Source organism: Dreissena polymorpha, chromosome 6 (genome assembly GCF_020536995.1).
Source record: "Dreissena polymorpha isolate Duluth1 chromosome 6, UMN_Dpol_1.0, whole genome shotgun sequence".
NCBI lineage: Eukaryota > Metazoa > Mollusca > Bivalvia > Myida > Dreissenidae > Dreissena > Dreissena polymorpha.
In genome coordinates this window covers 36,302,375-36,326,639 of record NC_068360.1, presented here as the reverse complement: position 1 = coordinate 36,326,639, position 24,265 = coordinate 36,302,375, and the positions used below count along the sequence as shown (strand labels likewise).

Genomic DNA, 24,265 nt, shown 5'->3' with positions numbered 1-24,265 from the left:
AAGATAAGATCATACGTATATAAACCATAGAAAGGAGAAACATTACTTTGAACATACAGTTTTTGGAAGACCTAGAATTTAATGAGCAAAATACATACAATTTCAGTTGTGTAATTGGTATTATATTAGCCTTAAGAGCTGAAGATTTTGAATTTGATACCAACCAAAGCATTCTTGTGAGGAATATAACCTGTCAGAACTAATGATGGAATTGTGTAAATTAAGGCAGCAATAAGCCTTTACTATAGTCAAGTTTCAATTGTTAGTTTGCAACTAAATAATTGTTCCACTTTCTTGAAAGAATAACAGGTTGGATGCTTATTTGTCACAGGAGATGTACAATACCTTGTCATTTCTCTCACACACAATACCTTGTCATTTCTCTCACACAGGAATTTTAACTTTTGAGCCTTTTTGTGCATGAAGACACCATCTAGGTGACCAGTCTCTACAGCACGGATTTCAATCGCCTTGTTACCCCACCCCATTATCTGACCTGTACCGATGTACGCTGAAATAAGAGAAGGGAGCTACCATGATCTGGCCTGTACCGATGTACGCTAAAATAAGAGAAGGGAGCTACAATGATCTGACCTGTACCAATGTACGCTGAAATAAGAGAAGTAGCTACCATGATCCGGCCTGTATCAATGAACGCTGAAATAAGAGAAGGAAACTACCATGATCTGGCCTGTACCGATGTACGCTGAAATAAGAGAAGTGAAATACCATGATCTGACCTGTACCGATCTACGCTGAAATAAGAGAAGGGAGCTACCATGATCTGGCCTGTATCAATGTACGCTGAAATAAGAGAAGGAAACTACCATGATCTGGCCTGTACCGATGTATGCTGAAAGAAGAGAAGTGAAATACCATGATCTGACCTGCACCGATGTATGCTGAAATAAGAGAAGTGATATACCATAATCTGGCCTGTACTGATGTATGCTGAAATAAGAGAAGGGAGCTACCATGATCTAACCAGTACCCATCTACGCTGAAATAAGAGAAGGGAGCTACCATGATCTGGCATGTACCAATGTACGCTGAAATAAGAGAAGGGAGCTACCATGATGTGGCCTGTATCAATGTACGCTGAAATAAGAGAAGGGAGCTACCATGATCTGGCCTGTACCGATGTACGCTGAAATAAGAGAAGGGGGCTACCATGATCTGGCCTGTACCGATCTAAGCTGAACTAAGAGAAGGGGGCTACCATGATCTGGCCTGTACCGATTTCAGCTGAACTAAGAGAAGGGAGCTACCATGATCTGGCATGTACCGATGTACGCTGAAATAAGGGAAGGGAGCTACCATGATCTGGCCTGTACCAATGTACGCTGAAATAAGAGGAGGCTACCATGATCTGGCCTGTACCAATGTACGCTGAAAGAAGAGAAGGGAGCTACCATGATCTGGCCTGTACCGATGTACGCTGAAATAAGAGAAGGGAGCTACCATGATCTGGCCTGTACCAATGTACGCTGAAAGAAGAGAAGGGAGCTACCATGATCTGGCCTGTACCGATCTAAGCTGAACTAAGAGAAGGGAGCTACCATGATCTTGCCTGTAACGATGCATGCTGAAATAAGTGAAGGGAGCTACCATGATCTGGCCTGTACCGATCTACGCTAAAATAAGAGAAGGGAGCTACCATGATCTGGCCTGTACTGATGTACGCTGAAATAAGAGAAGGGAGCTACCATGATCTGGCCTGTACCAATCTACGCTGAAATAAGAGAAGGGAGTAACAAGGTAATATAATAAGCAGTGTTGGTTTTAACAACAAACAGTAAAATCAATTTATTTACTATATGACTCCTGCATACAGATGGGGGCATATTAAAGGTGTCTGATAGAATGATGGGTGATATGAGTAAAGGCAGAAATATTGCATCAACTGAGGGAGGCCATCAATAATGACCAGCTCACCAAAGCCAGGTACTTGTAGCCTTACTGTAGTCCAATGTGTATACAGGCACTATGTTTTACTGAAATATGGGTATATAAAAATGGTCCAATGTGGAAACCCCTATATATGTGAACTGACACATGTGGATATATGAACATGCTGGTACCAAATTGGAAGGAAATGAATGGAGGTCTTCACTTTAAATTCAATCTCACCAAGACATTCGTCACAATTAACGGTCACCATGTTATTTAGTTTAGTTTAAACCTATTTATTTAAGCTCGATCGCATCGAAAGCCTTAGGCTTATATAAACGCTCTCGAGTCCGTTTCCTGGGCCTAGAACCAGTACTTGGTGTCTTTGGGGGAAATCTAAAGAACGCTCCCACGGTGGGGATCGAACCCGTGACCTCCCGGTCGCTAGGCGGACACCCTATCCATTACACCACGGCGACCATATTATTTGAATACGTACACACATGAAAACAAGACAGGCCTGTAATACATATATGCCCAATCCAAGTTTGTGTAGAGATCTTAAATGTGATGAAGATAATAACTTTGCAAATAAGTTTCTGAATGTCTCCAAAGAACAATTTCAGTAACAGATTAACCACAGTTAGCATATCAATATACCTTGTCACATTTAACAAGAAATGTGTCCACACTACAAAGATGCCCCCAACTGTAACTTTGTCACTACATAAAAGCACAACTGTGTAAATGTTTTTGAGAAATACATCGCTTTTATTTTATTAAACTATTAGTTTGCTGCATAACAATTGTTCAATATTTAAATGTTATTGTTTGTTACATATGTCATCTGCCGCAGTGTGTAGATGTTTTTTTCTGCCAATTCTTTGCATGCAAATAACAGGAATGCACGTATCTTCTTGTCAACTGTAGAAAAAACACATTTTCTTATACTTACTAAAGCAAAGCGTTGATTACATTGTACTTGTTTCTAGGGCAGTCTTTTTCATGACACGTAGCACATTTAAGCTGAATGCATATCTCAGAGTATATATTATTGTTACTAAATTACAGATTCTGGTAATGTTCATACCAGAACACATACTTAAAACCGCAATAGCTTACACAAATTGTAAAAATTTTCTTGATTTTTTTTTCAAGAATAACAGCCCTGTGTGTAGGGTCAGGGAGCAAATTAGGCTGCCATGATACGCCATAAGTGTTTTTTCCCCGGCATGGCCCATGTTCAAACTTGGCCTAGACATTATCTAGATAAAACTTGTGACCAAGTTTGGTGAAGATTGGATGAAAAATACTTGAGTTAGAGAGCGGACACCATGCTGAACACACTAAGTGACCCAGTGACCTAGTTTTTTGCCCGGCATGGCCCATGTTCGAACTTGGCATGGACATTATCTAGATACAACTTCTGACCAAGTTTGGGTAAGATCGGATAAAAACTACTTGAATTATAGAGCGGACACCATGATGAATGTTTGAAATGCACTAAATGACCTCGTGACCTAGTTTGTGGCCTGGCACTACCCATGTTCGAACTTGGCCTAGACATAATCTAGATACAACTTCTGACCATGTTTAGTGAAGATCAGATGAGAACTACTTGAAATTAAGAGCGGATATGAAAAGTGTGACAGACGGACAGACAGACTGACCGACTGACTGACCGACCGACTGACAGACAGTGCGAAACTATATGCCGCCTGTTGGGGGCATAATAACAAGCACATTCTTTGAATTGAAGTGCCGGACGGACGGGAAGATGGACAGACAGCGCCAAAACAATATCCCTCTGCCTATGGTGGGGGATAAAAAGCACAGTAATAAGACATCAATACCATGCACACGTGATGGTGCAAGTCCTACTTACCAACAGATGTTGGCAGTTCCCCCCACTGTAGCACTACATTCTTTGTGACCTTGCCATTGGAATCAATATACACTCCCTCATCTGTGGAACAAACAATCATTTACCTTACTTATATTGGTCGACTACTTACTTAATACTTATTGACTTACTTTTGTACAGACCATACTTAAAGGTTAAAGTTTCACTTTAATAGGTGTAAATTTTACCTAAATGTACAAAGGCCGATAATTCATGGTTCAGTTTTTATCGATATGAGCTCTTAAAATGTCTGTCGTTAATCTGCCACAGTAAACTGCATTGCAAATGATAAGTAATAATTTAAGTATAAATTTCTTAAGAATAATTAATGCAGTCTTAATGTTTTCTTCTAATATCTTGAATTTATAAATGCAGTCTTAATGACTGTCGGCATCTTTGAACAACTCATCAGACTTTGGGTAAGAAATTCAATCCTTATGAACAAGCTGCTTGGTTTTCAATTATTTTTAAATAAAGCATTCTAAGTGTATTGTAGATGCAACCGTTTTTCATCATTTTTTTATTCGGTAAGACATCTGATGCAATTATTCCAATAGTTAATTTCTTTCTAATGCTCACTATTGTTTATCTTTTTTTTTGGTAAGGATTTATAATAAATAGTTAAATGTTACAAGTATAAACTGAGTAATAGACTTACTGTCATAGCATAAAAGCAACTGCATTCCATTGGTGTTTGGCAGTATAACAATTGAGTGAGGAACAATCGGTCCATGTGTCTGAAACAAAAACAACACAAAAAATTATGCATTCTAATTTAAATTTCCTTTCAAATCTAGAAATGAACATTGTCAAGCTAGGAGAAATTAAGAAATATAAATTATACAATGTATGGTAAATCTAGCAAATTGTATGTATTTAATCAGGCATGCAAGGCTAGTAGAAATTCAGCGATGTTTATGGTAAGGCTAGTAGCAATGCAGAAATGTATATGCTTTAACAAATCAACATTTTAAAAATTGTTACTATGCTTGAATTGGTTACTACCATTGCATTAAGATTCACCGTTTTGGATTACAGCAATTAATTTTAGAAGACTGTATGTTCAAAACTTACATGCTGTGGAATGTACAGGTCATACACGGAGGCTGTGTCCACATCCACGGCATGGAACCCGTACTTTGACCCATACAGGACCTTTAACCTTTGACCTTCCTCAACTGTGAGGTCAACAATCTGGGGTTTCTGGGCCAGGTCACCAAAAGACTGCAAGAAATGGTACATGTTGTGTGAATAACAGCAACGTAAACCAAGATGTACTTTAAAGGAACATAGGTAGTAGGAAAATGAACATAAGGAAAATTGAAAAGATACTTGTATGCACAATTTCATGGGATAGTTTCAGTGTCTTAAGGCTGTGAATTTTCTTTTCTAATTTTTTGGTATTCTTTGTCTTTCATACTTTAATGTTTGGAAAGCCCATTGCATCAATTTGAACAAACAGAAAGCTTTACTTTCTGAAATTGAAATTAATTCAAATTTCAAATACTAAGTTAAGGAATGATATTTGGGATGTCAAACTTAAAACTTATGACCTTTAGGTAGGGATTTTTTACATATAAAGGGTTTGTGCCAAAGGCTGATATAGTAACGTTTGAAATGGTTACATACCCTGAAAAGCAATGGAGTTTTGGTAAGGTTTAATGACACAAGAGCTTTTGGTAGGGTTTGGTGATATACCTAGACAACCATGAACCTGTGTCAGGGTTTGGTGACATACCTTGAAAGCCATGAACTTGTGGTAAGGTTTGGTGACATACCTTGAAGGCCATGAACTTGTGGTGGGCTTAAGTGACATATCTTGATGACCATGAACTTGTGGTGGGGTTAAGTGACATACCTTGAAGACCATGAACTTGTGGAGGAGCTAAGTGACATACCTTGAAGACCAGAAACTTGTGGTAAGGTTTGGTGACATACCTTGAAGACCATGAACTTTTGGTGGGGTTAAATGGCATACCTTGAAGACCATGAACTTGTGGTGGGGTTTAGTGACATACCTTAAAGGCCATGAACTTGTGGTGGGGTTAAGTGATATACCTTCGAGGCCATGAACACATGGGAGGGTTGGGTTACATGCCTTAGATGCCATGAACTTGTGATTGGGATCCTGTTTTGTAACTTAAACACTTAAGCTGTGGGGATTGGGGACAGACAAACTTCTGCTGGGGGTATTGTTACTTACCCAGAAGGTAGGGTTTTGTTAATTTTAAACTTTTCATGTAGGGTTTGGTGACATGCAAACTTGAAGTGTTTGCAACAAACAAACTTGAAAAGGGCTTTGGGTACATAACAAATTGTGGTAGGGTTAAGTTGCAAACCTTGAAGGCCATGAACTTGTGGTAAGGTTTTGGTGCCCAAGCATAGATCTCTATACTCTCCTTTAGGGCAATCACAAGGAATTTGATCTTCTCATACTTCACTGAAAATAAGCACACACAATTACTTAAGTACGAACATGATCTTCTCATACTTCACTGAAAATAAGAACACAGATAATTACATCAGTACAAACTTGATATTTAAATCTTGAGGACTGACTATGAAACTGTTTAAAAGACTTGTTACTATGTCTACAAAAGATATAATACTATGACCCTATGCTTGTTTTTCTAGAGATGATACAATCTTATACCACCATACAGTAGGTATTTTATAAATGCTGTAAACTAGTTGTCATTCAGAAACTCTTGGCATAAGTTCAATATATGGGTCATGTTCTAAGTAAACTGGGCTTAATTCATGTGCATAAAGTGTCGTCCCGGATTAGTCTGTGCAGTCCGCACCGGCAAATCAGGGACGACACTTTCCGTCTAAACTTGATTTTCGGTAAGGAGGGACTTCCTTGAAACAAAAAATACCATAAAAGCGGAAAGTGTCGTCCCTGATTAGCCTGTGCGGACTGCACAGACTAATCTGGGACGACACTTTACGCACAAGCATTAAGCCCAGTTTTCTCAGATTATGGCTCATATTATGTGTGCAAACATGATTTATATCCTTTGTCAATTACAGTGCAAACCAATCATGCACAATACAATCAGTTTAAGAAAAAGGAATTGAAATGATTGAAACGAAAGATATAATTCGTACATAGTTGCTCAAACTGCATATATATTATGCAATAAAGGAATGTGTTTTCATACTAGTTTACATATGATATGCCAGAAATAAGAATTTAACGTGATTAATATGATAAGTATTGAATATGAAATTTGAGTATGAAGAATTGTTCATGCCAGGAATAGGCCGAGTCAGTAACAGATTGTTTGGAAAAATGCCTGATTTTATTGTTGGACACGAAAATATTTGCGAATTTTACTTTTCATTTGAGATATGTTCATCCAAACAGATTTGTATCGAGGTCCACATTGATAGTTATACTTAAAATAGTGTTAATCAATGCACTGCGAATTTCATCATAAAAGGTACATATGAATTAACAGTGATTGTTCAATAGCAACACTTGAATTGATAGGCCACAAAATGATATTTTTTTCGCAACTAAGATGCTAACAACAGATATTGGTGAAGCAAGAATTGGGAAGTCATGTTGATATGGTTGTTGCTTCCTGTTGGATGTGAATGTTTCTGACTTAGATTTATTTAATAAGACCTGCAATTTAAAGGCCCGATTAGATACTTTGTTGATATGGTTTTGTAATATTGCATTTAAATGGTAGCTTAAAGTGATGTGGGATCAGGGATGTCATTAACAATATTCTTTATACAAATACAAAGCAACAGTGAATCTAGTATAGAGCCCTGGGGAACCCCAATCTCTCATTCGTGTAGCAAAGTTAGAAATGGCCCCTGAAAATACTACTTATTTACGTATACAATTAAGACAATTTTGAATCCAAGAGTTACTTCACACGGTTACAAAAAGCAGTGAGTTGTAGTAAGAGACATTGATGCCAGACTTGGTCAAAGGCTTTACTTCTGTCAAAAACGACAGCTTAAACCTGTAATCAATTGTCAAGAGGTTTGCAAAAGGCATCATATATGGTTGATATTTTAGTACCCTAGCAATAATCCAGAATGAAATGAGGTTGATATTTTTTTACTTACATAGTGATTGTACATGTGTTAAAAATTATTTTTCAAGCAACTTTTGCGATCCTGTTAAGAAGTCAAATTACTTGCTACTTATGGATCACCTTTTTTTTAAATTGCAGTGACATTTGCTTCTTTCCAAGAGCTTGGCATAATACATTAGTTAAGTAAGAAGTTAAGGAAGTCACATAAAGGAGTGGACAGTTCAGATCAACATTCTTTTAAAATGTAGTTAACTATACCGTAAGGTCTTGTCACTTTGTCATCTGAAAGGGACTTCAGGATATCATGGATATCAAAAGGGGCAGTAATAAGTCTGTACAGAATGAGTTAGCAATTGGTTCATATCAAAAGGGGCAGATAATAAGTCTGTACAGAATGAGTTAGCAATTGGTTCATATCAAAAGGGGCAGATAATAAGTCTGTACAGAATGAGTTAGCAATTGGTTTATAAGTGTGCTCTGGATTGCCCACATTATCAATGTTAATTATTGTTGACTTTGAATGAATCTATTAAGAATGTTTTCCTTTTCAAAACAATCAGTAACAGTTTGTCAACAGGATTTATGACTGGCGTGTTTATATTATTATTAGGTTCAGTATTTAACGATTTGAGAATTTTCCACCAGTCTTTAGATGTGTTATATCTTTTAAGTTTCTAGCTATGACTGTTGTAAAGCTGATCTTTCCCTTGTCGAATTAATGATAATTGTCGGGTTTCTGATTATATGAAACATGAATTAATTATAATTATTGTTTTGGGATTTCTCAAGTCAGTGAGGTAATTAGATTATTGATAATCTGGATCAAGTTTGGCATCCTAGTGTCATGCTGTACAAAAAAAATGAAATGCCCACCCACAATGTATACCAACACCATTGCTGTGTTTTGTATAGGAATACTTGAGTTGCTCTGTCTTTGCATACTTACCTATCTTGAAGTGCACACAGCCCTCCAGTTCCCCCACATTGACCCAGCCATTGCGCTTGTCATTCTGGTAGAAGACAACATTAAAACCTCAGTGGGTATTATGACATACAAATTACATTAGTGTGATAGGGGCTTTTAACAACCAAAGATTAAACACATACCATATTTCTAAGATAATGTGTACAAATAACTAGTATAACAATATTGACGATGAACAAATGAATAAGAAAGTTAAAAGATCATGCCTCCATTGTGCTACTAATAAGCCTTAAGAGATTATGTCACAATTAACTTACACAATCTTTGAATGACACTTTGCAGGTGGGCGACAATAACGTGAAAATTACTTACATTAAATATCCTTTAAAAAACACACAATTCTTACCACTTCAGATTTGAATATTTTGGATTTCAGCCATGACAGATAGTAGACCCTGATCTTGTTTTTCTTGCCACTGATGGTAACCAGGATGTTCTGGTTCTCAAGCACCTCCATCTGGGAGAACCGGCGTCGACTGATCAGCGAGTACACTGCACAATATAAACAAAATGGGCTTAATGCATGTGCGTAAAGTGTCATACAAGATAAGCCAGTGTATATTTTCCTACCCCAGGTGTTTCCACCATTGTCATCCCTTTGAAACAGCCGAGTCTTACACAGTAATATAGATAACACATTTGAGCTGTGTTTTGGCTTAAGGCATGTGCATAAAGTGTTGTCCCAAATCAGCCTGTGCAATCAACAAAGGCTAATCAGGAACGACAATTGCCGCATTAAAAGGATTTTCTGTCAGAAAATACTTTCTTTAAATTCAAAAATATTTTAGGGAAAGATAATTGGACATGTTTGGTAAATGTGCATATTTTAAGAAATAACTGGCTTATTTAATACAACAATAATGCAAACCAATATTAAAAGCTCAGTCTGAGCAAACTTACAAAACCTATTCAATTCACTAAACTGTGTATGGGATTGGGCTTATATTGATCACTTAATTGCAGAACATAAACCAGTTGATCTTATTTCTAATTAAAAGTTTCTTTCATTTGACAATAAAAAAAGCCTACCTTTTCCCTGTCCGCTGCGGTCCAGTAACATGAGACTACTGTCTGTGCCAATGAGGAGGTTCACACCTGCAGAATAAAGTGTGCAGCTATGTCACTTGTCAAAGCTAGGTAGGTGTGTCAAACAGAAATATTAATAAGCACAATATATGTTTATCCAAGTTTTTATTTAAATTTTTACATTTTAAAATGCCAGAAAATTCTACAGAGTTTAAACTCATACCACCAAAATTATATATAAAAATATCGTAAAACAAGAGCACCGCATAACGGGTGCCACGCTCGGCTGTGAAAGCTTGTCAGATTTATTTTTTATTTTTAGAGGTCACAGTGACCTTGACCTTTGACCTAGTGACCCAAAAATGGGTGTGGCGTGTAGAACTCATCAAGGTGCATCTACATATGAAGTTTCAAAGTTGTAGGTGGAAGTACTTTGACTTTAGAGTCTATGTTTAAGTTTTATATTAGAGGTCACAGTGACCTTGACCTTTGACCTAGTGACCCAAAAATGGATGTGGCGTGTAGAACTCATCAAGGTGCATCTACATATGAAGTTTCAAAGTTGTATGTGGAAGCACTTTGATTTTAGAGCCAATGTTAAGGTTTAAGCACGACGCCTACGGCGGACGGCGAGCTGGCTATGACAATACCTCGGGTTTTCTCCGAAAACAGCCGAGCTAACTAGATGAAATAGAAAAAAACATAGGAAAATAGGTGAAATCACATTGTTGTGAGCAATAATAATGCCTTTCAATATCACAAGTATTGCTTAACTTTAAACACAATCTTCACTGAATAATTTCGAAATTAATCAAATTGATAAGTAAAACATCTTCAGCACTGGAGTGTGATTTAGGATTACTTCAGGGGGGGAAAATGCCCTACCCTATTACAGGATTACATTTAACTCTTCATTTGTATGTAGATTTGTATATAATCAAATTACTATTTGTAAAATAAGTTCAACATTGAAAAGGAGGAAATAAACTGAAAGGAGGAAAAATCACAACCCTTAAGTAATTATGAAGCCTAGTACCCACCCCAAAGCGAAGCACACAAGATGTCTGAATGGAACCGCTTCCTGTACTTCCGTATCTCCGGTGTATCGGACACAGACTCGTGGGTCTGGGTAGGGGCCACGTTCACATTGATCTGAGAGCCACGCCGCGAGGACTGGCTGGACTGTGAGCCCACTGTGGAGCCGCTACTCGCCCCAAAACCAAACGCAGAGAAGGAGCGTTGATGGCGCATGGAGGGCGTCTTGCTGACCGCCTGGCGGTACTGAAACACAGTCGCAGGGAGGCGTGTTAAATCACAGGATTGATATTACATTGCCTTTTTATTACTACTTGATTATTGGCTAAAAGACTATTGGCTAATAGATTATTGGAGTTCCTGTGATGGGAACTCGCTTGGCAGATAACCAATACAAAACTGACTTTCTTGTATTTGGACACATTACCCCTCAGATACACACTTTGATGCATTTCTAGATACTGATAGCAGACAGCATAAAACATGAACAGACTGAGAGTTGCTTGCAGGCTTTTCTGGTTTTATGCTGTTTGCAAATCGCAATTTTTTTACAATCCTTTAGAGTAGGAAATTGTTAATTACATGGCTAAATATAAGGATTGATTTTTATTTGTCATTGATTATTGGCAAACAGACAATGAATGAAAAACTATTATTTTTGCATTTGAAATGAGAACTTCACATTTCAAACCTAAGTTTCTTGAGGGTCTTCAGAAGTTGTTTACAGATTTCTTCAAAAAATGACAAAATGAAAGCATTTGATTTCAACTTGTTGGCATTGTCTATTTTAAAATTTAACATTGCTAGCTGCTTTTTTTATCTTTAAATAAATCTTTTAGTTCTACGCAAGGATGATTATAAAATTAAGCTAACGATTTGCCTATGAAACAAATATAAAGCAAGGAGAGATTGGACCTTTGTTATCAAATGAGGACATGTGAAGGAAGCATATTTGCAAAACTGATTTGTAGGCTGCATTCTTTAAGTATTTCCTTATTCACTGAAGTGTGAAAATATTTCCCCTAAAAGTGTTCTCTCAATGCTATGTATTAGTTGAAGTATTAGTTGAACTGGGTCTAACGCCTCTAAAATCAGGAGCATTGCAGGCAGCTGTGTTAATATACGTAGTAATTTTCAGCAAAATCAAAAATGAGTCTCAGTAACAGTGAAATTCATAGAACAGCTATGATGGACATGCTAATGATGATAAGTGTCCTGTGAGGCTGACCCTCATGTTTATAAATGTTACCTTCTATTTTCAAGAGACATTGAATCCCAACATTATACCTATACAATCATTTTAGACACCACAAAAAGCTCCCTCAAATTGTTTTTTTTTCAAACTATTTGTCATTGTCCCGACCCCATAAAAAATATTCAACATAAATTTGTATGAAATATTCACTTCATCATATCAAAACAATCTATTGTAAATACTTGTTTTTGGTTGTTAATAAGGAATTTATTTTGCATGAACATAGCTATTATATGAACTTTAATTCTGTTTAATTAATAAATAGCTGAGTTTTCAATAAGAGGATTTTTCTTCAGTGTAAAATCACCTGAAGCAATGATGTCCCAAAATGCATACATGAATGGAATGGATTTTGTCCGCTGGGATTCCGTCCATAACCAAGGGAAACAATTTGACATATTTGGGTTATATGAAGATGATGGATCCTAACAGTATAATTATGCATAATCATGTGCCAACCTTAAATACTGAGACACAAATGAATTTTTGGCTGTTTTTATTCATGAAAAAACATCAAAGTTACATGAACTCTTAAATTATTGCTTATGCATAATATGTAGAACAAATATATCAAATTATTCAAATAAATACAACATATTAAGTTTAGACAAATTGTTATAATTTTTGGTACTATATTTTTTTTTAAAGTTGATTAACAATATAAAAATGATATCCATATTGACTTACAAATAATTTTGCTTGTACAATTTGTACAGAAAATTTTTGGACATTGTGGAAATGGAAGATATTATATTGCTGATAATTAGTATGAATTGTTACGTGGTTTTCATGCATTTGAGGTAAAACAGAATATACAGAGTTATATGTTTGATTTAACATGAGATTCATCACATAGAAATAATGGCTTATATTTGAACAAGATATGTGTTTGTCAGAAACACAATGCCCCCTACTGCGCCGCTTTGAATTTTTTGTTGTTCATTATATCCCTTTAAAAAATATTACTTCCCTTGTGAAAATGATCTGTACCTGCCAAATGATAAATAGAAATTATCTCCCTTTAAAGCTTGTTACTTCCCTTGGATTTTGTTTTTTTTTTACATTTGACTTTGAAGGATGACCTTGAAATTGACCTTTCACCTCTCAAAATGTGCAGCTCCATGAGATACACATGCATGCCAAATATCAAGTTGCTATATTAAATATTGCAAAAGTAATGGCCAATGTTAAAGTTTTCGGACGGATGCACAGACTGACGGACGGACGCACAAACTGACGGACAGTTCAACTGCTATATGCCACTCTACCGGGGTCATAAGTTATTGTGACTGCTACAATCTCCTTATAAGTACCTTAGTACAGACACTGCAGTGTTTGTATGCATTTCTGTCAGTAAAACCTTTATGTTGGATTAAACACTCTTACAAAGATAAATATAACAGTGCACCAATAACAAACCTGTATGGAACAACAAGCAACTTTTAAGATTAAAAGCTATAAAACTTATTTTTTGAACAAGACAGTTTTACCTTTTATACTTAAAAAGGTTACTCAAGAATGTTCATAAAGATGAAGTCATTTTCATTTTGAAATTGCAAATTTTTGTTAAAAACTTTGTCTCCAACACATCATCAATACATGGATAACAGAAATAATCCATTTATGATGAAATGCCATACAATGCTTCTGGCACAAACACTTCAACACACTGGCTTGCACAACAACTTGAAATGGTCAGCCATTTCTTAAAACAATAGTAGCAAATTATATTGGAGAGGAGGAAATCTAGAATAAAGACACTAGTTTTTATTGGCTACATGTTCAAATTGAGTTTGAAAGATTGCAGTGTAAACATTTTATTTAAACAGAAACAACATATCTCATTGTAACAGAATCCTTCATTTAGCATTATCTTGAAATCCATTGACACAGAACAATTTATGCACTAGCTTGCCTGTTTTCAACTTTATTCGGGTCTTTATATATGATGAAAACTGTGTGGTAAAAACATACAAGGCTGTGAATAAAATGCTTAAAAAGCTTAATGTGAATTGATTATTCAGACAAAAGATCAACGTCTACAGGAGGTCAAATAATAATGTTTGGTGCTCACAATTGGTGAAATTTGACAACAGAACACTAAATCTAGATTTCTTTGGTAGACGAGTGAAAGCAAATAAAAAATAACATAAATTATATACAAGCAGCACTCTGGACAAACTTGGCATAATGCATGGGCGCTAACAGTAGACCAAGGTTAGCCTGCGCAGTCCAAAAAGGCTAATCAGGGAAAACACTTTAGACTTTCATGTAATTTTTTTTTTTTTTTAGGTACCGTAAAAATGCAGTCATAAGTCAAGATTTTTTTCCTAAAAAATTTGATAGAATTTACAGTCTCGACTTATGAGGTCGTCCATGAAAAATAATGATGACATTCTACTAAGATCGATCCCCGCAGAAATGGTTAAAGTTGTTGTTGTTGTTGTATAGAAAACTTGTTGAAATAGGACACACAAAATTTCCTCTTTTAACTGATACTCACCAATTAAAATAACCACAGTTTGCCGCAACATTTCCCTTGTGTTTTTTTTTCATAATTTTATCCAAAGTTTTCATGTAAGCAGGTGTTTTTTTTACAACTGAACGTGTAAACAAAAGATCGAGTCATTTTTAAAGTAGAGCGAGAATTGGGCAACCTGTGTGAATTGACACTTGACGTCATCAAAGAAAAGCTGCTTCCTGTCAAGAAGCCATAAAGCATCACCCTTCTTGCCGATAAAATAAAATTTCTTTAATTTGTGAAGCGACGTGTTTAACCAATCGCGAGTTTGTTATTCACTGGTAATCGTCCAATTATGTTTGAGCATGTGCATAGCTCCGCCTTTGAAACTGTTATGTAGGACAAAGGTGGAGTTAGCGGTCTATTGGTTATGTCAATCATTGTCATAAAAACGTGTTTACCGAGGAACTAATCAGTTGTTTTGATAGACAGATTAAAAGTACAAAATTTGATTACAGTGATCACAGTGTGTCATCGGATTATAAGTTTGTGGATTATTACTAGCGTGGACAATTTAGTGCAAACTTTATAATAATAATTTATTAATTTGACTAACACATTTGATTTGTGAAAATGCCTCGAAAACTGCAACGCCATGCGTATGACAATACGTTTGAAATACGCGTGATAAAATTTGCAGAGCAATCAATTAATAATAGTGCTGCTGAACGCGAGTTTGGTGTTTCGTATGTCGTTAATGTGTAAATTATGATGTTCATGTATATAAGTTCCGTTTTCCTAAGTTGTCTTTGTTTTTATGTGGTTCATTATGATTTGCTCGTCTATATTTTCATATATTATTTTTTTTTTCCTAAATATATATCGTACATAATACACGTGTCTGCTATGACATCGCACAGTGCTATATTGATGTCATGGTCTATGTATAGAATAAAAACTTCTCGTACATTTAAAATTGTGTCTGTTTATGAAATTCTTGCACGGACAATTTCTGACTCGACTTATGAATTGGACATATTCAAAATCTCTGATTTGCGTATCATTTTTTACCCCCCGACTTATGAGCGGGTAGACTTATGACTGCATTTTTACGGTAGTTCTATTAAAGGGAAATCAAGTCAAAGTGGAAAGTGTCATCCCGGATTAGCCTGTGAAAATGTATGCACATGCATTTAGCCCCAGCTTTCACAGAGGAAGACTCATATACTATTGTAACAAAGCTGACCAATAAGCCTTGTGCAAGCCAGCTAGCGATGGGGCACAATGGACATGGTTGATCGATGAGATCCAGTGAGCTGCACTCTAGAAAAACAGGGCTTAATGCATGTGCATAGTGTCGTCCAAGATTAGCCTGTGAAGTCTGCACATGCTATGCAGGACAACACTTTGCACTTTAATATAATTTTTGGTTCAAAGGAAATATCTTCTTGGCGAAAATCCAATTAAAGCGAAAAGTGTTGTCCAAGTATATCTGGGAGACACTCTTCGCACATGCATTAAGCCCCGTTTTCTAAGAGAGCGGCCCAGTTACACCAGAGTACAGACAGTCAGTGTACAGCGATACAGGGGCACTACGTACAAAAAACCATGCACAATGGATACTGTATATTACCTAATTAATGGCCCATCCAACTGGATGCTTTACCATTTTAAACCACTAGCTTGAGATTCTTTTGTTCAAATTTATATACAGGGAATCATATTTTTGACTTTAAAGCAACTAAATATGTTTGAATATCAAGAAAGGCTGGAAGTGTTTGGTATAGTTTAAACTTGTAGAATGAAACAGTTAGCAATCTTGTTCAGAGTTGACAGTTGCAAATACACAATGTTGAACTGATTTAGTAAAACATTTCAAGTCCATGTTATTTAAGGAACATTGAAAAAATGTAAATAAATAATCTCCAATGTCTCAAATCAAAACATTCTTTCTAAAATTAATCTTTATTTCTTCTGATGTAACTATAAGCAACTGTATAATATTGATCATTAAAATGAGATAAAATGCTAGCTATAAAAGCAAATTGGCATATTGGATATCAAAGGAATTTTAAGTGAATTTGTAAATTAACTTGTTTCATTTTGCCAGAACAAGACTGAACATTGCAACTAATGAAATAATAAACTCTTATTTGGAAACATTAAGATAACACAAATTTACATTCTCAATAAAAGATTTGGTCACCTCAAAACAATATTTTTGTAATTATTACCTAAATATAATAAACAAGAAACCGTCGGAGACGGGTAATGCTCCCCAAAGTTTTTTTTTGTAACAATATTGCACTATATATTCAGATAAAAGGAAACCTCTTGAGGGGCATAACTTTGGACAAAATAATACGATGGATGGTTGAGCAACTTAAAAATTCAAAGGGCCATAACTCTCTAAATTGTTCATCTAACCAGAACCCACAAATAACATGCGCATCTCCTCAAGGTAGTTAAGCTTTCCATGAAGCTTCATTGAATTCGAGTCAGTAGTTGGAGAGAAATAGCCCGGACAAGAATTGCACTATATGTACAGTTAATAAAAAAATTCAAAGGGCCATAACTCTGTGAAAAATCATCTGACTAGAACCCGCTGATAATATGCACATGTCCTCTTGGTAGTGAAGCTTCCCATAAAGTTTCATTGAATTCTGGTCATTAGTTGCTGAGAAATAGCCCAGACAAGAATTGCACTATATGTACAGTTAATTGAAAATTTCAAAGGGCCATAACTCTGTGAAAAATCATCCGACCAGAACCGAGTGATAATATGCACATCTCCTCTTGGTAGTGAAGCTTCCCATAAAGTTTAATTGAATTGAGGTCATTAATTGCTGAGAAATAGCCCGGACAAAAATTGTGCTCGGACGGACGGACGCACGCACGCTTAGTCAGACGAAGCGGCGACTATATGCTCCCCTCAAAAATTTTGGGGGAGCATAAAAATCAGCTGTAAACGATATGACCTTGGTTTTTTAATAATTAACCATATTTTATATTAGAAATGACATTTCTTGGATGGATAATTATGGCTGATATTGGAGGAAGATAATATAGTGATAATTGAGAAAAATTTGTGATCATTGAATGTTTTTATGCAAAAACTTGGGAAAAACAGGTAATTTTCAGTAAATTATCTAAACTAAAATCTTGCTCTGGAAAGTCATTTATATTTTATTAAACTGATATTTGAAATATACAATGAAAAGGATTTTCGAATGCCCAATACCCCCAACTGCAGAATCTTGTAAGTGATAAGGTTAATTTTTTTAGGAATGGGTTTACAATATAAGTATTTGTCTAGTTATTGACATTCTGTTGTTTTTTTGGGAATGTTTATAAGGAAATTTACAGTATTCACTGCATGATTTTCTGTACGAGTGTTGAGCTATGAAAAGCATCTGCCTGATATAGGGCTACCTTTGGGTCGACAGCCAGTCGATGGAACTGAAATAACAGAGCGCTCACATCTTCAATGGCTAAGCAGGCTAAACAATCTTCATAAGCATTACTGTTTTATGATACAGTTCTTGATACATGCTCCAGTTATGTAGGCTTACTTTAAAAAAAATCCTATAGGAAATTCCAAACTTAACTCTTTCTTACATAACAGTTTAACATAATATATTTACTACAGTTTAACTTTCTTCAAATCAAGCATTGATCACTCAAAAACCTACGATAGCATGAAGAAATTTCATAGCCAAGGAAAAATCCCTTATATTTTAATAAGAAATGGTAACCTTTGATTGATTTTTCGTAAGGGCTGTCTGACAAATTGTTTGCAATTTGTGATAGCTTCAAAGGGTTACAGGGGCTATGTTCTCAACACAGGTATTTATAAGATTTGGCTTAAGAATGTTTACAGTGCATAAGGCCTAAACATTTATATGGGAGATAAATTGACCAATAAGAAAGCTTGTAAGAAAGCATGTTAAATATGAGTGGCAATCCCGATTGGCTGTATAATTGATTTAGGACTGGAATAAAGAATAATCATAGTGCATGAGGCCTGGATGTTGGACCAACCAACCTAAGGTAAATAATAACAAAAGGACCATTATGTTGACCTAATCCAACACCACCTGACCCGCTCACCTCGTCTGACGTGGTCTTGTCCTGAGGCCTCTGACCTACAACATTCTGTGGTGACCTTGACTGTGGGGGCGTGTGCTGCGGAAGTAGGTCAGGCAACACACCACTACTCGCACTGTGACGTGGAGACTGCAGGGCTGTAGTGAACAAGACAAATATCTCGTATACTGTAAAATCATTAATATTTGTGGGACATTAATTTCGTTGGATTCCTGGGTTGACAAATTTGATAACGAAACACAAACACCTAGAAAAATTAACAATGATAATACCTCTGTTTTTTCTCTACAAATCAGAAATTCATGAATTTCAGTGTGTTAAAAAAAGTCAGTTTTCAAAAACATTAAAATGTCATGATGAGGAATATAATTGATAAGTATATTTTTTAATTTAAAAATACCAATAGCACGTATTCAAGTAAAAGCATTCTTGTGTTTTAAAGTTAAAACACAACAAACAAGTTGCAAACAGTCTTTTCAAAACTAGAAAGGTAATTCAAACAAATTATGAAACTTCGCAAATCTCGCCAACCACAGACTTGAGACATGAGAAGTGTAAAATACAAATCAAGCCCACTTACGTCCCCCACCTGCCAGCGACCCAGGGAAGGAGGAGTTGGAGGACATCTTCTGTGCATTCTTGTGCTGACCGCCATTACGTGTGATGTCCCGATCTGAGTGACGGTGACGCTTGGAGTCTATCTCACTCTGCTCACTGCTACCCTTGTTCTGAAAATACAAGGCAAACAATGCTGTTTTATATACCGGTATTAAAACAGACAACCATAATGATTTTAAATATGACCTGGTGGCATAGTTCTTGGACGCATGTGAACCAGATTCAAGCTGGGCCTAGATATTTTCAAGATCATGCAGCACACTACAAGGGACATCAACTGACCATGATAGGTCAGAAGGAGCACTTCATGCTCAGACGGGAGCTAAAAGCAGGACACCAAGTTAACATTAATAAACTCAATATTGGAACTTTTATTGGCACCTTTATTGTTTGGTTCCCCGTCACATCACCTGTTGTCCTCCGAGTAACCCTGGGAAGGATTAGGCTCCTTCATCCCAGGATAAAAAGCAGCCACTTAAACAACTGCTCATATTTCAGACTTGTCAAACATCATTTCAAGGTCTTGTTTGTACAAGGACCCAGCAAAGTCCCAATCCCATAAAACATAGGGAAACCTTATCATGTTATCTAATATAGTGAGGATCTAAATGCCAGCCAATGCATTTCTAGGCCATTTGACTTGTCAATAAAACTTGAAGTTTAATGTTTTGACCAGAAGTTTTTCAAAAACTTGCAAGTTATCATAATCATTGTCAGCATCATTGCACAAATTTACTGTCCGAGTAATGCTTAAGAATGGGTGGTTCTGACAACATATTTGTTTAATATATCTTGGCAGTGTGTTGGTGAGGAATCATGAGAAGATACTGTTGCTCTAAACAAATTTCAAAGAAATAACCCATGTTTAAAAACAAGAAATGTGTTTGTCAGAAACACTATGTCCCCTTTCGAGCCGCTTTGATTTTTTTTTCACCTTTGACCTTGAAGGATGACCTTGACCTTTCACCACTCAAAATGTGTGGCTCCATGAGATACACATGCATGCCAAATATCAAGTTGCTATCTTCAATATTGCAAAAGTATTCATAAAATGAGCGATTTTGGCCACATATATTTGACCTCTGACCTTGAAGGATGACCTTGACCTTGACCTTTCACCACTCAAAATGTGCAGCTCCATGAGATACACATGCATACCAAATATCAAGTTGCTATCTTGAATATTGAAAAAGTTATTGCAAATGTTAAAGTTGGAGCAAACAGACCAACAGACAGACAGGGCAAAAACAATATGTCCCCCACAATAGTGGGTGGGGGACATAACAAAATAGTTCCAAGTTGATTAATTTTTATCTGAAAGGAATAATAATTGCAAATACAGAGGGACAAAAAATGTCATTTTAGTCCCATTCCAAACCAGCACTTGTTACTGACCACTGTTATCCTTACCAAAGTCGTGCAGGGGTAACTATTTCTTTACTGATATGAGATACCATAATAAAGCAATTAAGCTTAAAATAATCTCTAAACTATAAGGGACCAAAATCAGACATAATCTCTAAACAATTTAATTAATCATGATTGGCTCTTGAGAATGTCAATAAAAGCGACAACATAGCCATATGGGGCAGCAGGCTAGGGCATTATAACAAACAGTTTGGTTTTCTGGGTTTGAAAACTCAAATTAACATATTTGGTAAGCCTCTAAGTTCTATAAGAGGTAGGATAGTCATTCAAACCTGAAACAATATTTATTTCATGAAACATCCTCAAATCAAATGTGATTTTTGATAACGAAATAAAACAATTTTCAAAATTTAAAACTATAAGCTTGCCACATAAGAATAAGAGCACCAACAATCAATCCATTACAGCAAACACTCAGTTTGTATGTTTGGCCTCCAGCACACAGTGCTGTGATTGAGCAGGGTTTCAGAAGATTACAAAGTCAAATGTATAGGATTCCTAGATCAACAGTAAGTCCAAACATTACAAACTGTCCACTGTTTCTTGTTGATTTACAGATCTCAATACTAGATTACCAGCCTGGTGGTCACTTTGTTTGCTTTTGTGATGAGCTTTGAATGTCAATAATTTTCATGATTATAATTCTGTTATTTTATGTCAGGTATTTGTTCGCTACGGGCAAACAAATACATCAAACTACTTATGATCTTACAATTAATGAAATACCATTATAGCACAACGCTAATCATATTACAATGTCCTTCATATAAAAAATTTGAGCCACGCTCTGTGAAAACTGGGCTTAACGCATGTGCATTCACTGCACATGAAAATCTGGGACGACACTTGACACACATGCCCAGTATTCTCACAGCATGGGCTCACAAGCTAATAACTAAAACCAATGAACACAGATATTATTAATAAAATATCAAATGTGTACCAGAATATTAATAAGGATAATTTCTGTAAACACCAATATGTTAATGTTGAAAATCTTCTAGCAGTAAAATAAACTAGAGATGTTGCTGACAGTAATTGATACCCCCTTTATATGGCTTTGACATTGATGAAGAGCTTTTAACTCTTTCCCACTCAGAATCAAATTGAAAATGGCTATGTGCAAACGGCATAAAACCAGAACAGCCTGCATATAACTCGCAGTCTGTTCAGGTTTTATGCTGTTTGCTGCTCATCAGTATCTAAGGGTTGAAAATGAAGCCTTAACAACTTGAATCTAGTAAGAAAGGTCTTAAATTAAATGTAACTTTTTAAGGGACTACAAACAAAATAATAATTATGTATCTTAGTGGGAAAGAGTTAAAATCCGTGCTGAATCGAACTGTTGATTATGAGCTAACAGGTAGTGATATGGTTGTGCACACAAATAACGTCTCTCATAGGCCAACATGTGTTGTTACAAAATCTAAAACGCATGGAAAAAGATAATAAAGTGCAAAAACATGATTGCCCTCAACCATGAATCATGAAAGAAGGGGGGGGGGGGGGCATAATAATAAATGATACAATTCAGGTTACTTTAAAACTCAAATTCACTGGAATGAAGCTATTGTGCAAGGAAATCCATCTCTCAGAACAAATGAGGAGTCTGGTTAAAGGAACATGTAAGAAGAAGAAACTACCAACGTCATTGAAGATGACTAAAAAGCATGTTATTATTATAGCATAATCTACAAGGAATTTTATGTGCAAGTTTTACAGGGGTTAATAAGGGGGATTGAAGAAGAAACTACATTTTGGAATGAACTCAAACAATAACTGATTGCAGGCAAGTGGAGTTGAATTTAAACATTTGGAAAAAATGTGCGTGTAATTACATACATTACATACAGGTATCATTTGTATTAACTTGAGAGTAAAGCTGTGTGATGTTGTGGTGACATCATTTGTTTCACTTGAGTTTGGTATTCACCTGTAATTTGAACTTTTTAAAAATATAGAAATGTGTCTCTTGCAAAGTCTGTGTGCATAGAGGACATTGTTGTTTTCTCAGAAAATATACAGACCAAGATCAAAATATATGGGCTTAGAACAGATTTAAGGGGAAAATGGCTCCTTAGCTCCTGCTTCTTGATATCCCCCAAAGAGGAAGCTAGGTGGGAGAGGAAGGTATGTGACCTACACCAGTGTTAGGTGCTACAGGATAGGTCCACACAAAGGTCACATTTAAAGCAATATTACCCAGACATCTTGCTGTGTACACTGGTCTATGGCAGGTCTAGCCTCAACCTGGCAATACAAACAACATGCTCACAGTAGGGGACAACACTTGCATGGTCTAGCTGTCTATCAAACACTAGATGGGCATGACCAAAAATATTTTGATTGGTCTAGCTGCATACAAGAACTAGATGAGCATGAAAACAGAATTTGCATGACCTAGCTAGCTGCAAGTATAGATAGGCATTAAAAACAACAACATAACTTGCATGGTCTAGCAGTCTTATCATCAACTACACCTATAAATATGAGGTCGACCTCATATCAGTAATTTTCATTTTGTAATAGTATTGTTCCAACATAAAGTCATGTCGGAAGCTTTAACAGCGCAGATTTATCATGCAAGAATTATTAAACACAAAACATCATAAAACATCACTTTTAAGTAATTGCATAAGACGAATGATAATTAAAACTTTCAAGCAATGCTACACCACGTCTGAAACCACTACCACTGTTCCAATTCCATTTGTTGCCATATAAAACTGTGACAATTGAAAGTTGCATAGTGTTATGTCATTGGTCGGTTATAAATAACTTGTTAGGATTGGATTTAGATGAAATTATTAATTTGGTAATTTACATGGAATGTCATTTTAATTTACAATTACATTGTTCATTTAGAATTATAATGTGTAGCCCTTTTTGTTAACTGATTTTAAAAATAAATTTGGTTCAAAGTAATTCTGCCAAAAAAAGTTACCTACAAATACTCATATTGTGTTGTTAACGTTTATTTTCAAAATCTACTAAAGTGGTGTTCTTGCACAATTCTCACACATTTAAGATATGAATCATTCTCAGTGATACTTTATGATAACTTTATGTATTAGCAAAGATTAAACAACACAAGAGATGTGTTTGTCAGAAACACAATGCCCCCTACTGCATCGCTTTGATTTATTAATTTTTTTGTTATCATTTGGCGGTTACAGATAATTATATCATTTGACGCTTATTACTTTCCTTGGATTTATTTTTTTTACCTTTGACCTTGAAGGATGACCTTGACCTTGACCATTCACCAATCAAAATGTGCAGCTCCATGAGATACACATGCACACAAATTATCAGGTTGCTATCTGAAGGGACATAAAAGTTATGAGCATTTTTCGAAACCTAAACGCAAAGTGTGACGGAAAGACAGACGGACAGTCCGATCACTATATGCCCTTCTTCGGGGGCATTAAAAAACTGAAATATAAGTTGAAATTAATTTGCTATAGGAAAACAATGTTAACTGTCTAGAAGCAATCGC

General features: G+C 35.9%; 1 protein-coding gene across 8 annotated transcripts in view; it reads right to left on the bottom strand.

The window, feature by feature from the left end:
* Positions 1–24,265, bottom strand: part of LOC127835022 (mitogen-activated protein kinase kinase kinase kinase 4-like) — a 107,282-nt gene that overhangs the window by 9,740 nt on the left and 73,277 nt on the right. For 5 of the 8 annotated variants that reach the window (XM_052361197.1, XM_052361196.1, XM_052361202.1 and 2 more), the window contains 14 exons: positions 22,969–23,016; positions 19,301–19,448; positions 18,724–18,857; positions 18,046–18,072; positions 10,903–11,143; positions 9,866–9,931; positions 9,183–9,328; positions 8,798–8,861; positions 8,110–8,133; positions 6,133–6,233; positions 4,868–5,017; positions 4,452–4,530; positions 3,776–3,856; positions 372–511 (listed from right to left, as the gene is read on the bottom strand). In XM_052361197.1, the coding sequence (XP_052217157.1) occupies positions 372–511; positions 3,776–3,856; positions 4,452–4,530; positions 4,868–5,017; positions 6,133–6,233; positions 8,110–8,133; positions 8,798–8,861; positions 9,183–9,328; positions 9,866–9,931; positions 10,903–11,143; positions 18,046–18,072; positions 18,724–18,857; positions 19,301–19,448; positions 22,969–23,016 (1,449 nt within the window). The remainder of the gene's footprint in view (positions 1–371; positions 512–3,775; positions 3,857–4,451; positions 4,531–4,867; positions 5,018–6,132; positions 6,234–8,109; positions 8,134–8,797; positions 8,862–9,182; positions 9,329–9,865; positions 9,932–10,902; positions 11,144–18,045; positions 18,073–18,723; positions 18,858–19,300; positions 19,449–22,968; positions 23,017–24,265) is intronic. The other 3 variants (XM_052361199.1, XM_052361200.1, XM_052361203.1) reach the window with 3 other exon arrangements.